The sequence below is a fragment of the Gadus macrocephalus genome, chromosome 8, assembly GCF_031168955.1.
Source record: "Gadus macrocephalus chromosome 8, ASM3116895v1".
In the NCBI taxonomy this organism is placed as follows: Eukaryota; Metazoa; Chordata; class Actinopteri; order Gadiformes; family Gadidae; genus Gadus; species Gadus macrocephalus.
In genome coordinates, this window is record NC_082389.1 from 388,251 (window position 1) to 403,254 (window position 15,004).

The 15,004-nt window shown below is 48.7% G+C and overlaps 2 protein-coding genes across 2 annotated transcripts in view; one reads left to right on the forward strand and one right to left on the reverse strand.

Annotated features, from left to right (window-relative positions):
* The window catches only part of slc1a7a (solute carrier family 1 member 7a), an 11,778-nt gene extending 155 nt beyond the window's left edge, over positions 1 to 11,623 (forward strand). The window contains exons 2-7 of the mRNA XM_060058086.1: positions 4 to 56; positions 5,614 to 5,656; positions 6,064 to 6,295; positions 7,253 to 7,352; positions 10,488 to 10,721; positions 11,408 to 11,623. Of these exons, the coding sequence (XP_059914069.1) occupies positions 4 to 56; positions 5,614 to 5,656; positions 6,064 to 6,295; positions 7,253 to 7,352; positions 10,488 to 10,721; positions 11,408 to 11,606 (861 nt within the window). The 3' untranslated portion in view covers positions 11,607 to 11,623. The remainder of the gene's footprint in view (positions 1 to 3; positions 57 to 5,613; positions 5,657 to 6,063; positions 6,296 to 7,252; positions 7,353 to 10,487; positions 10,722 to 11,407) is intronic.
* A 301-nt stretch (positions 11,624 to 11,924) lies between these two features.
* Positions 11,925 to 15,004, reverse strand: part of cfap57 (cilia and flagella associated protein 57) — a 13,720-nt gene continuing 10,640 nt past the window's right edge. Inside the window, 1 exon segment of the mRNA XM_060058087.1 lies at positions 11,925 to 12,314. Coding sequence (XP_059914070.1) covers positions 11,925 to 12,314 — 390 coding nt within the window.

The window sequence follows — 15,004 nt, forward strand, 5'->3', positions numbered from 1 at the left end:
GAGGAGAGCAGCAAGCCCATCATGAGCTCCGCCGACGCCCTGCTGGACCTGATCCGGTGAGGACCCCCCCCAGACCCCCCCCCCCAGACCCCCACCAGACCCCCCCCACCAGACCTCCCCCCCAGACCCCCCACCAGACCCCCCCACCTGACCCCCCACCAGACCCCCCACCTGACCCCCCACCAGACCAAGACTCCCCCTCTCCCCCCTCCTCTCCCCCTCCTCCTCCCCCTCCTCCCCCCTCCTCCCCCACTCCTCCCCCCCTTCCTCCCCCCTTCCTCTCCCCCTCCTCCTCCCCTCCTCCCCCCTTCCTCTCCCCCTCCTCTCCCCCTCCTCCTCCCCCTCCTCCCCCCCTCCTCTCCCCCTCCTCTCCCCCTCCTCCTCCCCCTCCTCCCCCTCCTCCTCCTCCCCCCTTCCTCTCCCCCTCCTCCTCCCCCTCCTCCCCCCCTTCCTCTCCCCATGGGGAATTGTGCAAACATATGAATCATATGTTCCATGTGAGGTCTGTCATACTGTGTACACACACACATACTCACACGCACCCACGCACACACGCACCCACGCACACACACACACATGGACACACACACGCACACGCACGCGCACACACACGCGCGCGCACGGGCCCAAGAGGGGGCACTCGAGGACTAAAATAAAGTGAAGAGGCCGTTGACCCTCGACGTTGATGTTTTTTTCCCGTATTCTCCGGTTTACTGGGACATTGCTATTACCTGAGGACGTGGTGACCGAACACACGCTGTCGGAGCGGGGCACTCTGGAGACGCTGGGGAGATGTAATTCCCCATGTTGGGACCACAGACACACACCCTGTTATGAGCTATGAACAGCCCACCAAAGAGGCCTGTGTGCGTGAGGCCACAAGGAGAGATTAGCACTAAGGCTAATTAGCATTGACCGAGGTTCACGGTTGGGTGAAAATAGGGGGGGGGGGGGCTTGCTTTGTGGGAGGGGCTGGGTTTCTGGGCGGGGGGGGGGGGTAAGCCTATTAGCACCCACGGTGGTAACCGGCGAGAAAGGGTGAGCCATTGTGTGAGTCTAACTGTACGTCCACACCAGAAGCGAATTGAGCGACCAAATCGCCGGAAGTCATTCACTTTCTATGGGCAAGAGCGACCAAAGCGACCAAAGCGACCAACGCTACCAGCGGCCAAAGTTGAGCGACCAGAGCGTCAAAAAGAAGTTGAAAACTTTTTAACTTTATGCAAATGACTATGATTCGCTTCAGCGTCCAAACACTGACAGCCAATCGGAATGTAGACGCTCTTCGCTTGCGTGGATCCCAGGGAACATCGGCAGGCACTTTGGTTCCTACCTACCTTTATTCACTCACTGAACAAAATGTCGGCTGAAGTATTAATCGCGGCTGTAGGTTGATGGGCACCCGATGATGATGATGACATCTAGAACGTTCGTATTTAAGCGGGAATCATTTTAATTTGCTCTCCATGCCACCAATCTAACCAACCAATCGCGTGTAGCATGCTTTAAACAAAAACAAAAACGTTTTTGAAATCGTCACATAAACAAACTAATCAAACTAAAGACGAGGGATAAATGACAAGGGATATATCTCTTGTCTTTTATCCCTCTATTCCCCACTATTCACGGAGCCTGAGGTGAATAATTGTTAATTAAATAGTCTAGATAGATAGATAGCCTAGTCAAGTCTTTATTAATACCAAACGACACAAATCGTCGGGAATCCATTTAGGTCAGGGGTGCCCAAGTAGTCGATCGCGGTCTACCAGTTTTTTTTGTTTTTTTTTATAAAATAAAATTTGCGCGGGACATATACGCGCGGTAGCGCATGCGCTGTCAACAGCAGTTGAAAGCCGTCAACAGTAGTTACACACTCCTAAACGTTGGCATGGCTGAGGGGAAACGAGCTAAGACCTACCATTTTCACCCTGAGTGGGAGGAAGATTATTGATTATTGTTGAGAAGGTGCCGCGCGCAGATGGAATGAAACCCCCACTGAAGTCCCCCCCCCCCCCCCCGTCAACAATTGTTCTCTACCCCCCCCCCCCCCTCCCCGCTCGAAGGTAGGTTTGCTGGTAGATCGCGGGAGGTTGGCTACTTGAAAAGTAGATGTTTGGGCACCCCTGATTTAGGTGGTTCGGCCCACACAGGACAGTAGCCTACAAGACCACACAGAACAAGTCTGACTGGACATACACACAATACATCACATTAAAACTAGACACGCGTTGATAGATAGATAGACAGAAAGGCCTAGATATATATGTTCCATTATTTGCCTTGCGGAGCCAACCAGTCCTGTGCACGTATGCAAATTAGCCATGTGCGCCAATGTCTATTTGTTTTGAGTGCGACGAATGAGTGCAGATCATGATTTGCAGATCGGTGAAACATATTTTAACTACTACAGCACGCAGGGTTTTTTGTTCTCGGTTGTAATTAGCCTACATTTTAGGATTTTTTTTATATTGGGGGGAATCACTGTCCTACTTGTTGTCGAAGCACTTTATCGAACAAGCAAAACCGTCTCGGCAATATGGCCCAGGTGTATGGGAGAGTTCAATATTTGATGTGGCTGTCTGTAGGGCCTACTAAACGCATACGGCTCCTTTAAATGCGTCTGCATAATTGAATTGTACGTCATGAGCGACTTGAGCGACCAAAGCGAACAGAAAAATTTGCAGCGAAACTTTGTGGTGTGGACGTACAGTTCAGTGGGCTGGCCGTGGTGCCATGGCAACCACAGGTGACAAGCTTTTCGACGCCCCCACAAATCTTGCCTGATTTGAACAGGAAGCTGCATCTGGGCTAACGAGTGTTTTAGAGCTTGAGGGGTACGCCTACAATCTTAAACTTCACATTGACGATTTCATCTTCCAGCTGGAAATGCAAACAGAGAAAAGACGCTCTGGCATTGAGCTTGTGAGTGTGAATGTGTCTGTTTCTGCTGGTTATGTCTCTCTGTGTGTACAGAAGGTGGTTGTTTATGTGTACGGTATGTGTGTGTGCTATGTATGTTTGTGCTCACATACCTGCGTTCTTGTGTGCACGATGTGTGTGTGTGTGTGCCTTAATATTTGTGTGCATGGATGTCTGTGAATGGAGTGTGTGTGTGTGTGCGTGTGTGTGTGCGTGTGCGTGCGTGTGTGCGCGTGTGTGCGTGTGTGTGCGTGTGTGTGTGCGTGTGCGTGCGTGTGTGCGCGTGTGTGCGTGTGTGTGCGTGTGTGTGTGTGCGTGTCTGTGTGCGCTACACAGAGGACAGCTGTGCCTTTGGGTTTATCCACTAAAGCTTCTTTCCAGCCTCCATCTCCCATGTTGGCCAGACGTCGTGCTCAGTGGCGCCCGGCCGCTCCCTGCTGCGTGTTAAGTAGCGACGTGGGGGTGGGCATCGATGTGCTTATATTAGGGTCAATTAGGGTCATCGGAGTTAGCCGCCCCGTCATATCCGCAGAAAGCATTTGATTGGCCTGCTTTGAGTCTGGCCTTAGTCAGGATTGGCCGGTTCGAGCGACCACATCCCTGACGCAGGGCGGAGAGGTGGTGGGTTTGAACGGTGGATGTTAATGTTGGGTAATTATGAATTTGAATAACAAACGTTTTTTAATTACATAGTTGTTATTCAAAGCTGTTGAATAACAAAGACGCCATAATAGAATGGTACACACACACACACACACACCCACGCGTGCATGAATACACATATTTAATTAAAGGTTGGAGCTCAATGACTTTAGGTTGGATGTTAAGGACACATAATAATGTTCATATGGGAGTGCTGCATGAACTGCTCAACTATTGTTCTTTTATTCTTTCTTTCTTAATTCCTGTCTTTATTATTCTCTACAAACGTTGTGGCCTATCTCCTTCCACAATTTTTCACCTAGAGACTCAATTGCAAATTTTGTAATCGTCACTTCCATTCAAATCTTTTCAACATTTTAAACCTTTTAAGATATATATATAAATACATTTAAACCTTTTAAGATATATATATATCAATACATTTAAACCTTTTAAGATATATATATATAAATACATTTAAACCTTTTAAGATATATATAATACATTTTAAACCTTTTAAGATCTACATATAAATATATTTTTCTACCATGGAAGTCAATTGGAGGCCAGCCAAGCCCTCCTCCCACCACTTCAGCATTGCAACTTTCTAACAGTTAACCTTTGGCAAAACAATTTATCAATCAACACACTTATATAATATAATATAATAATTGGTATCTTCAAGTATTTCGATATCAATTCCATTTAGGGCATTTAGCAGACGCTTTTATCCAAAGCGACTTACATCGGTTAATACACACATTGACACACCGACGGCAGAGTCAACCATGCAGGGCGACAGCCAGCTGGTCAGGAGCAGTTAGGGTTAAGAGTCTCGCTCAGGGATGCATCAACACTCAGCTAGGAGGAGCCAGGGAATGAACTAGCAACCTTTTGGTTACAAGACAACTGCTCTACCTCCTGAGCTAAGCCGATATCAGTTATAATCTTTTCAGAATCACAATTTAACAGTTCAATTCCATTCCCGATTCGTTTATTTCCAGTTGGTCTCACTGACGTTGAGGCTGGAGCGTGAGGACGTTCTAGATGACTCTAACCACTGCGGACGTCGTGGAGCCAAAACAACGTCAATATTTAACCAAGAAACGCAATTTCAAGCTTAAACGGTGACAGTATTTCTTGATACACTGGGGCTAAAATAATGAATCGATTGAAAATATGATTGTTATATATCGGGCGTTTGTGGGTTGGGACACCGGTTTATATGGATAGAGACTGGGTGATTGCTACACGGTTTACTTCCACACACACACACACACACACACATGCGCACGCACACACACACACACACACACACTAGAGGTGGTTCAGTCGCGAACTGATTCGTTCGAATGAACGAATCGTTAAAACGAACGAACCGAACTGGTTCTTCTCTCTCGTTCGTCTCGTTCGTGACTCGGACTCGACTCCTCCCAGACCCACGACTCGCTGACAGTTCGTTCACTCACTGTGTGAAACACATTCCATGATTCGATTCACCATTCGATTCACCGGAAACTCGACTGAACCAGTTCAGTCGAGTTTCCGGTAGCACTGAGTCTGACTGACTCAGCTGAGAACCATGCAATGGGTGCATTCCATGATGCGATTCACCGCTATCGGAAACGGAAACTGGACGGTCTGAACGAACAAACAAACAAACAAACGAACGATTCGCGAACGACTCCTCCTGGCGAACTGACTGACGCAAACTGGTTCACGCAAACGAATCATTAAATCCACCACTAACACACGAATCATCAGAACAACTTTATCACTAACTCTCCACTTTATTTGTTTCCAACCATTTTACATTATTCAAATTGTGTGCATGTTTACATTGTTTACTCCATTTAGACTTTTGAACCCCGTTCGTCTTTTCACTTGATTTAAGCTGTTCCACATTTCTTCACGTCTGCCTTTACTAAGACATATTTTAACCTGACTTTGACCTACAGCAATTACCTTATTTTCTCAAAAGAAATAGGTTTTTTCGCCCTTGATTGCATCCAATAATAAAACTAATCAAATCTATTTGTTTTGTTTTCCTAGCAACATGTTTCCGGCCAACCTGGTCCAGGCTACATTTCAACAGGTAACGACCTCTGAGACCAACCGCTTTAGCATCCAAGGTCAAAAGACACATCAAAAGTGTCCGTCGTCTGTATTCCAACAGCAGGGCTGTAGGTTCATATATGCTCTGGAGATGAACGGGGGCAGGATAGTGTAGCAGTAAACAGGGTGTGCATGACTCCCAGCTGATGGCTCTGGGTTTGAATCCCTTCTGTCCACATCTCACAGTCTGCTGTAAGCTACCCCCCCCCCCCCCCCCCTACCTGGCCCCTTCCATCAGAGCACTCCTTCCGTCACCCCTTTTAAACCTAGGCTCAAAGCACCCCTCTTCTCCCTGGCCTTTCCTCCCCTTCATGTCACGCTGTTACTGTCATGTCTTCATGTGCTGTCCGTGATGACTCAGTGGTGTCTCGTCGTCCGTGTCTTCAGTACCGCACGCAGAGCATCCCGGTGCCCGGCCCCCGGCCCACCGTGGCCCAGCTGCTGGACGAGACCACCACGCGACGCCTCTTCATCTACGGTATCCAGGACGACAACGGCACCGACATCCAGAACTTCTCTCTGGACCTGACGCCGCCGCCCGACGTGGTGATGCGCACGTCGCCTGGCACCAGTGAGGGCATGAACGTCCTGGGGATCGTCATCTTCTCCGCTACCATGGGTACGCCGGCCCCCCCACGCTTCACATGTTGTCCAAAACACGGACAACCAGCGGATAAAAGCCCAGAAACACGCTAACGGAGGATACCGTCATTTGACATAGCATTTTTGGAATTGATCCACTTTATAATTTACAATTTACTCTTTACACTTTTATAATTTATAATTTATGTTGTTTATACCGTCAGTTTTGTTTGCCATGTTTGTTCTGTTTGTCTTGTCTTGTCTTGTCCTTACTTTAGCATTTAGTTTAGCATTTACCTTAGCGATTTTTGTTTCTCCACAGCTGCTGGGCTGGCAAACTAATTTCTCCTACTCCTACTTCTCCTTAATTAAATTGTATTTTATCTAATCTAATCTAATCTAGAAACACGTTAGTGAAAAAATTATCTCAAACATGCCAACGGAGAAAAAAGAAAAAAATCGTAATGGACAAAAGCCTGAATAATGTTAATCAGAAAAATCTGAAACGCTTCAAAGTGGTAATTTTCGAGAGCTCTGTTTAGTGATTTTTGGCGGCACTAATAGAAGAACTGTACGATGCTCAGCACTCAAGTGAGCTAAAGGGCGAGTCTGTTGCGGTATTTACAACCGCCAGCTCATTAGATTCATAATGCTGCAAATGCACAGGTTTTCATCAATAGGCCGCCAAACACCATTGTGTTACATAATTTGGCGGTATATTTGTTATATTTTTGTCAGGTATATTTTTTGGGGAAATTTCCGTAGGGAAAAGACCTAGACACGTGATGATGCTGATCCCTTTCGGATGATAATAACTCATGTATTCACAACGTTGTCTTTCATCAATTTTAAGTATGCATTGATTTCAGGAATGTGTTCGACAGGTCATCGTGGTGGTGTTTTTTTGTGGTAAATGGTCTTCCTTCCTTCCTTCCTGGCTTGGTTCCCTTCCTTCCTTCCTTCCTGGCTTGTTACCTTCCCTCTCTCCTTCCAGGGATAATGCTGGGCCGAATGGGGCCCAACGGCAGCGCTCTCGTCAACTTCTGTCAGAGCTTGAACGAAGCCGTCCTGAAGATCGTCGCCATTGTCATTTGGTAAGCGGTTCCATTTACACTTGGGGCCCTATTTTAACGGCCTGAAACGCAAGTGAGAAGCGCCAAACGGAAGTAGCTTTGTGGGCGGGTCTCTGGCGCTGTTGCTATTATACCGGAGGATAAAGGACTCTTGCGCCCGACGCAAATCTAAAATGGGTTGGTCTGATATCCGTAGGTGTGTTTTGGGCGTAACGTGCAATAAACCAATGAGAGTGCCGTCTCCCATCCCCTTTAAGAGCCATGAGCGCATTTGAACCTGACGTATTGATATTTTGACAGCGCGTTTGCAGTCTCCACTGAGACAGATGCATGACCACATGAATTTCAAACGTCAAATGGCTCAGTTTAGGTCCAAATAACATGGCCTAGTTCACACACGGAATAGCGATTTCTTCTACAACTTCAGAAACACTGAGTCGTCATGTACATTTCAGCAAAGAGAACCTAACACACACATATGGTATGCAGTCCTGTGGCCGCAACTGTGGGTCTATTTGATGATGTATCAACTTGTGTTGATAATATGCATGTGTCGCCCCGTTAATATGCATTGCCATGGACTGTATAATGCGTTACGTATTTAGTTTGGTTTAAACAGACACACCTGCGTCACCCGCGTTCATTCATTCTTCTAAACACTCAATCGCGGTGAAACAATGTTTCCTCACGATCAAATACTCATCAAAAAAAAAGTTATGGGCTTGAACACGATGTCTGTGTCAAGAAATTGTTTGTTTGCTGTACGGTGTTTGCAGATGCATTGATTCAAAAGTCTAACCAACGTCAACGTAATTTACCCTAAAACGAGATTTTGTTTTGGAAGGCTGGGATATACTTTGCTCGAATTTATTATTGTTATCATTATTATTTTAACGCATGGCATACATAGCCTACTACAGTGTACACTCATGCAGCCCCTATGGATTTTTGTTTTTTTCACAATCCACATGCTATTTCTATGAGGTTTCACACATATGAACAATCTTTTAAATCATAATATTTCAATTAGGCTAATTGTTGCATGTTTGTGCTGTGTAGTACAGCACAGCACAAAGCGTACCAACCTTGCGCTGAGTTGTTGACGGGGGGGACCTCCGCAGGTCTGCTTCTTCTCCTACGTTGCATTGACGCATTACTGCCGCCAATGTCGACGCATTAGTTCCGCTCGTCAATTGATTGACGGAACAGGAGCACGTCAGGGGCCAATCACGCCTCGTGCCCACTACCTCCGTCCGTTGACTGATCCCCATTGACTTTGAATGGGGACGGACGCGCAATGCATTGTGGATCCGTTCGTTCCGTTGGAGCCTTCGGCTCCGTCAAAAAGTTGAACATTTTTCAACTTTTTCGGCAGCGATGGATCCGTCATCCAATCAGATCGCATATGCAAATTTAAGCACTGTGACGCGACTCGATACTGGAAAGCGGGAAAGCGGGTCATCTTGCAATGACAACGCAACAAGCAGGAAGAAGCGGGAAGAACCCGGCTTTGTTGTTGTTAGCGGGAAGCGATTTGATTGGCTGACGGATGCCTCTGCAAAGACTACTCCCCCATCCGTCAGCCACGCCTTCCCACGTCCTTTGACTGACGGTGCAGTGGGCATGAGGCGTCAGATTTCAGCAGGGGCCAAGGCCCTGTGGCCCCGCCCCTAGAGCCGCCACTGGCACCACGTATCATTTGCGCCGACACGCTTCTCAGGGTGCAAGTGTAGTGGCGCGAGTTTGCTGCGGGGAAAAAAAATCAGCTTTCTGCCGGGTGCAAACTAGCAAGAAAGGAAAGTAAATTGCTCAATTGGATGCAAAAAAGGACCCCTGAAGTTATTTTTGAGGTCAGATCGTTATGTTGATTCAGAGCTACTTTGGTTGCATTTCCTGTGTGTGTGTGTGTGTGTGTGTGTGTGTGTGTGTGTGTGTGTGTGTGTGTGTGTGTGTGTGTGTGTGTGTGTGTGTGTGTGTGTGTGTGTGTGTGTGTGTGTGTGTGTGTGTGTGTTTCACACCCCTCCATCGACTGGCAGGAAAAGTTCTAGGAAATAAAAATTTATACTGAAAGCATATATTTATGTATACATAAAGCCAGCAGCAGCAGCAGTTCATCCAACCTAAAGTCATTGAGCTCCAACCTTTAATTAAATATGTGTATTCATGCACGCGTGGGTGTGTGTGTACCATTCTATTATGGCGTCTTTGTTATTCAACAGTCACACTGTCGATTCGCTGGAGTATAGATTAGAGTGAGAGTCAATCCAATGCCCCCCCTCTCTCACACCCACACACGCACGCACGCACACACACACACACACACACACACACACACACACACACACACACACACACACACACACACACACACACACACACACACACACACACACACACACACACACACACACACACACACACACACACACACACACACACACACACACACACACACACACACACACAATTGATCATTTTGGAACTTGAATTTGTGCACCGTACAACAGCACACAACTTTATTTGAAAGCAAGTGGTGGTCAAAAAACATGAATGGAAGCCATGCTTTTTGGTATGCTGGTGTGTGGGGTGTGAGAGGGGGGGGAGTAAGGAGTGTTTCCCCGTTGTGTGTCTGGTGCGTGGATGTATGGCACTCCATCCATCGAGCGATTAGTGTTAATAGCGTGGTCTGGGAGGGACAGCGTTCTGAACTCTGCTGGCATTGTCACAGACCAGCTCCTACTACGACCGGGTTGGGTTGGATCGGCTCCGTCTGTACGCCGACGGAGGATGAGCAGCATAATGGGCTCTGACGCATTGTTCCCGGTAATTGACCGGGATGCTGGGAAATGTATCTGGTTTAAGCGCCACATGTTTTTAATGCAAATCTGGCTACACAGAATCGTCGTAGTCCCTCCCAGAAGGACGAATAACATCTGTGTGTCCACACGGGAGCGGTTGAAAGGTTCAAACATTCAAACGTTGGCCTGGATGAGCTCACCAACACATTGGTTTACTAGTGATTTCGTGCATTATAATCTTTTAAACAATGAATTACATCTTAGATTGGTGTGGGTTACCGACTCTACCATCGTTCTGAAGACCTGTCCGTCACACAGGGACCCCTCAAACTGACCAATGATACGCCTGCTCCCCAAGGTACTTCCCCTTCGGCATCGTGTTCCTGGTGGCCGGCAAGATCCTGGAGATGGACGACCCGTCGGCCATGGGCAAGAAGCTGGGCTTCTACGCCATCACAGTGGTCATGGGTCTGGTGCTGCACGGCCTCTTCATCCTGCCCGCCATGTACTTCTTCATCACCAAGAAGAGCCCCATCGTCTACATCAGGGGCATCCTCCAGGCCCTGCTCATCTCCCTGGCAACCTCCTCCAGGTAAAGACACGCCTCCTATAGGTACACACACACCTCCACCTGTGACAGGTAGAAACACACCTCCAACTGCTAGTTCTACAAACACACCTCCACCTGCTAGTGCTACAAACACACCTCCACCTGCTAGTGCTACAAACACACCTCCACCTGCTAGTGCTACAAACACACCTCCACCTGCTAGTGCTACAAACACACCTCCACCTGCTAGTGCTACAAACACACCTCCACCTGCTAGTGCTACAAACACACCTCCACCTGCTAGTGCTACAAACACACCTCCACCTGCTAGTGCTACAAACACACCTCCAGCTTCAACAGGTACGAACACACCTCCACCTTCTACAAATACAATTTTTTTGTTTCCACTTCTTTGAAGAATCTTCTGACATTTAGACAAGAGACATAGAGTCTGATGATTTTTTAAAGAATCACCAACCTTTGCGCTCCTGAATTCAAACTAAATCCAATCCAGCCCAGTGCAGCCTCCGACTGGGTTGCCATGGTTATTAAGTATGGCAACCTTCATATTCCCCAGAGTGATGCCATCACATCAAAAAAGAGGAACTAAGTGCAACAGACGAACAAAGTGTCTGTGATTCAGCCCACTTTGCCATGAGTGTCCCCAAGGCCGCCATTAGGACTGCTCACTGAGCCCCGGTCCCTTCATCTCCCCTGTTCGGCCCCAGCTCGGCCACCCTGCCCATCACCTTCAAGTGCCTGCTGGAGAACAACCACATCGACCGGCGCATCATCCGCTTCGTGCTGCCGGTCGGCGCCACCATCAACATGGACGGCACGGCGCTCTACGAGGCGGTGGCCGCCATCTTCATCGCTCAGGTCAACAACTACGAGCTGGACTTCGGCCAGATCATCACCATCAGGTAAGGGAGGACCGCCGGCCGCCGCCGCCGCCGCCGCCGCCGCCGCTGCCGCCGCCGCCGCTGCCTCACAGGGACGGCAGCAGGGGGGTCCCTGACCAGGGAGGGGGGGTCAGCAGCAGGGGGGTCCCTGGCCAGGGAGGGGGGGTCAGCAGCAGGGGGGTCCCTGGCCAGGGAGGGGGGGTCAGCAGCAGGGGGGTCCCTGACCAGGGAGGGGGGGTCAGCAGCAGGGGGGTCCCTGACCACCCCGGGGGGGTCAGCAGCAGGGTCCCTGACCAGGGAGGGGGGGTCAGCAGCAGGGGGGTCCCTGACCAGGGAGGGGGGGTCAGCAGCAGGGTCCCTGACCACCCCGGGGGGGGTCAGCAGCAGGGTCCCTGACCAGGGAGGGGGGGTCAGCAGCAGGGTCCCTGACCAGGGAGGGGGGGTCAGCAGCAGGGTCCCTGACCAGGGAGGGGGGGTCAGCAGCAGGGTCCCTGACCAGGGAGGGGGGGTCAGCAGCAGGAGGGTCCCTGACCACCCCGGGGGGGTCAGCAGCAGGAGGGTCCCTGACCAGCCCGGGGGGGTCAGCAGCAGGAGGGTCCCTGACCACCCCGGGGGGGTCAGCAGCAGGAGGGTCCCTGACCACCCCGGGGGGGTCAGCAGCAGGAGGGTCCCTGACCAGCCCGGGGGGGTCAGCAGCAGGAGGGTCCCTGACCAGCCCGGGGGGGTTCTGCCTCTTGGACGAACGGGTCGGAGTCGTGATGTCATGAGGATTGTTTTTTTGTTTGGGTGGATCGGCGAGTGCAGAGAACATGACTGATATAGTTGTTGTTATGTCCTCATCGTATCCCTGTGGGGGTTAGGGTTATTGTATAGTTGTTGTTATGTCCTCATCACGTCCCTGTGGGGGGTCAGGGTTATTGTATAGTTGTTGTTATGTCCTCATCGTGTCCCTGTGGGGGTTAGGGTTATTGTATAGTTGTTGTTATGTCCTCATCGTGTCCCTGTGGGGGTTAGGGTTATTGTATAGTTGTTGTTATGTCCTCATCACGTCCCTGTGGGGGTCAGGGTTATTGTATAGTTGTTGTTATGTCCTCATCACGTCCCTGTGGGGGTCAGGGTTATTGTATAGTTGTTGTTATGTCCTCATCGTGTCCCTGTGGGGGTTAGGGTTATTGTATAGTTGTTGTTATGTCCTCATCGTATCCCTGTGGGGGTCAGGGTTATTGTATAGTTGTTGTTATGTCCTCATCGTATCCCTGTGGGGGTCAGGGTTATTGTATAGTTGTTGTTATGTCCTCATCGTATCCCTGTGGGGGTTAGGGTTATTGTATAGTTGTTGTTATGTCCTCATCGTGTCCCTGTGGGGGTCAGGGTTATTGTATAGTTGTTGTTATGTCCTCATCGTGTTCCTGTGGGGGTTAGGGTTATTGTATAGTTGTTGTTATGTCCTCATCGTGTTCCTGTGGGGGTTAGGGTTATTGTATAGTTGTTGTTATGTCCTCATCGTGTCCCTGTGGGGGTTAGGGTTATTGTATAGTTGTTGTTATGTCCTCATCACGTCCCTGTGGGGGTTAGGGTTATTGTATAGTTGTTGTTATGTCCTCATCGTGTCCCTGTGGGGGGTCAGGGTTATTGTATAGTTGTTGTTATGTCCTCATCACGTCCCTGTGGGGGTCAGGGTTATTGTATAGTTGTTGTTATGTCCTCATCGTGTTCCTGTGGGGGTTAGGGTTATTGGGTTGATGTTCAGAACGATTGGGGGCCACCTATTTTAAAAACAACAATCCACAAGGAGAGCTTGGATGGAAGGGAGCCATACGGGGGTGAATGTGGCGAGGCGAGGAGGAGTTCAGGGCTGGAGTCCAAGGCTACCGAGGACGAGGGGACGTTGTGTTACCTTAGGTTTTACCACAAGTTTCAGAATCAGTTTTTTTTATGTTTTGGGACCCCATTAAACCATATCTAAAAAAATCCAAAAAACGATAAACCAATCCACTATCAAAATACTGGAAACATAGTAAACAATAACCCTGACCCCCACAGGGACGTGTCCCTGTGGGGGTTAGGGTTATTGTATAGTTGTTGTTATGTCCTCATCACGTCCCTGTGGGGGTCAGGGTTATTGTATAGTTGTTGTTATGTCCTCATCGTGTCCCTGTGGGGGTCAGGGTTATTGTATAGTTGTTGTTATGTCCTCATCGTGTTCCTGTGGGGGTTAGGGTTATTGGGTTGATGTTCAGAACGATTGGGGGCCACCTATTTTAAAAACAACAATCCACAAGGAGAGCTTGGATGGAAGGGAGCCATACGGGGGTGAATGTGGCGAGGCGAGGAGGAGTTCAGGGCTGGAGTCCAAGGCTACCGAGGACGAGGGGACGTTGTGTTACCTTAGGTTTTACCACAAGTTTCAGAATCAGTTTTTTTTATGTTTTGGGACCCCATTAAACCATATCTAAAAAAATCCAAAAAACGATAAACCAATCCACTATCAAAATACTGGAAACATTGTTATCTTACGTGATAAATACCTTGTTTGGCAGACTGATACACACACACACACACACATGGCTGTGTGTGTGCTTACATCGCTGGTTGTAAGTGCATATTGCCTTCTTCAGTGAGTGGTTTTACACATCGTTAATTTACTCCATTTACTAGGATGAATTGAACAGAAACCATTGACATATCATTGACAATTCACCACGATGGAAGGAGCAGTGAAAGCTGTTGAACGCCAAGCCACATGAAGCAGCCAATCTAACCTTCTATTTCAGGGACAAGTGGCCTGAACATGTCAGAACATGGACAGAGCATCAGTCTCTCCTCACAGATTGTAAACTTGATAATAGTTATTGCAACTGGTCCTTCCTTCCAGCTGTCTTCCCACTGACAACCTATTCAAGCGGACATTCGGAAAGGATGGCAAGATTCTTACTGTTTTGTGCCATGTAGTTTGACGAGTGAGACTAAATCTTTCAAAAGCTGTGTGTCGCAGTGCCAAACGGTTGTGATGCACAGATGTCCTTTCTAAGAGAAACCGACTGACCTTGCGTTCCACTTCTAGTTTGAATCTGTATCAATAGGAGCAAAAAACTGTGACATTAAATGCTACACCCAGATGCACATACATGTAAACGTTAGAGATTACACAGGGCATAACCTGCTTAGCCTGATCCAAATTCAACCCAATCAGCTGCACCGGGAGGTTGTGCACTGAAAAGAGGACAGAGAAATGTATTAAACCCCCAGGGCTGCTCGCCTACAGCTACACCTCTCCCCCCCCCCCCCTCACTGGTCTCTGATTTGATGACATGACGTATGTGTAATAACATTAGGCAGCCCCCCCCCCCCCCCCAGCCCACCCCCAACACACACACACAGATTGTTAATCCTCGGACGGTCAAACCCTAGGACCTGTATTAC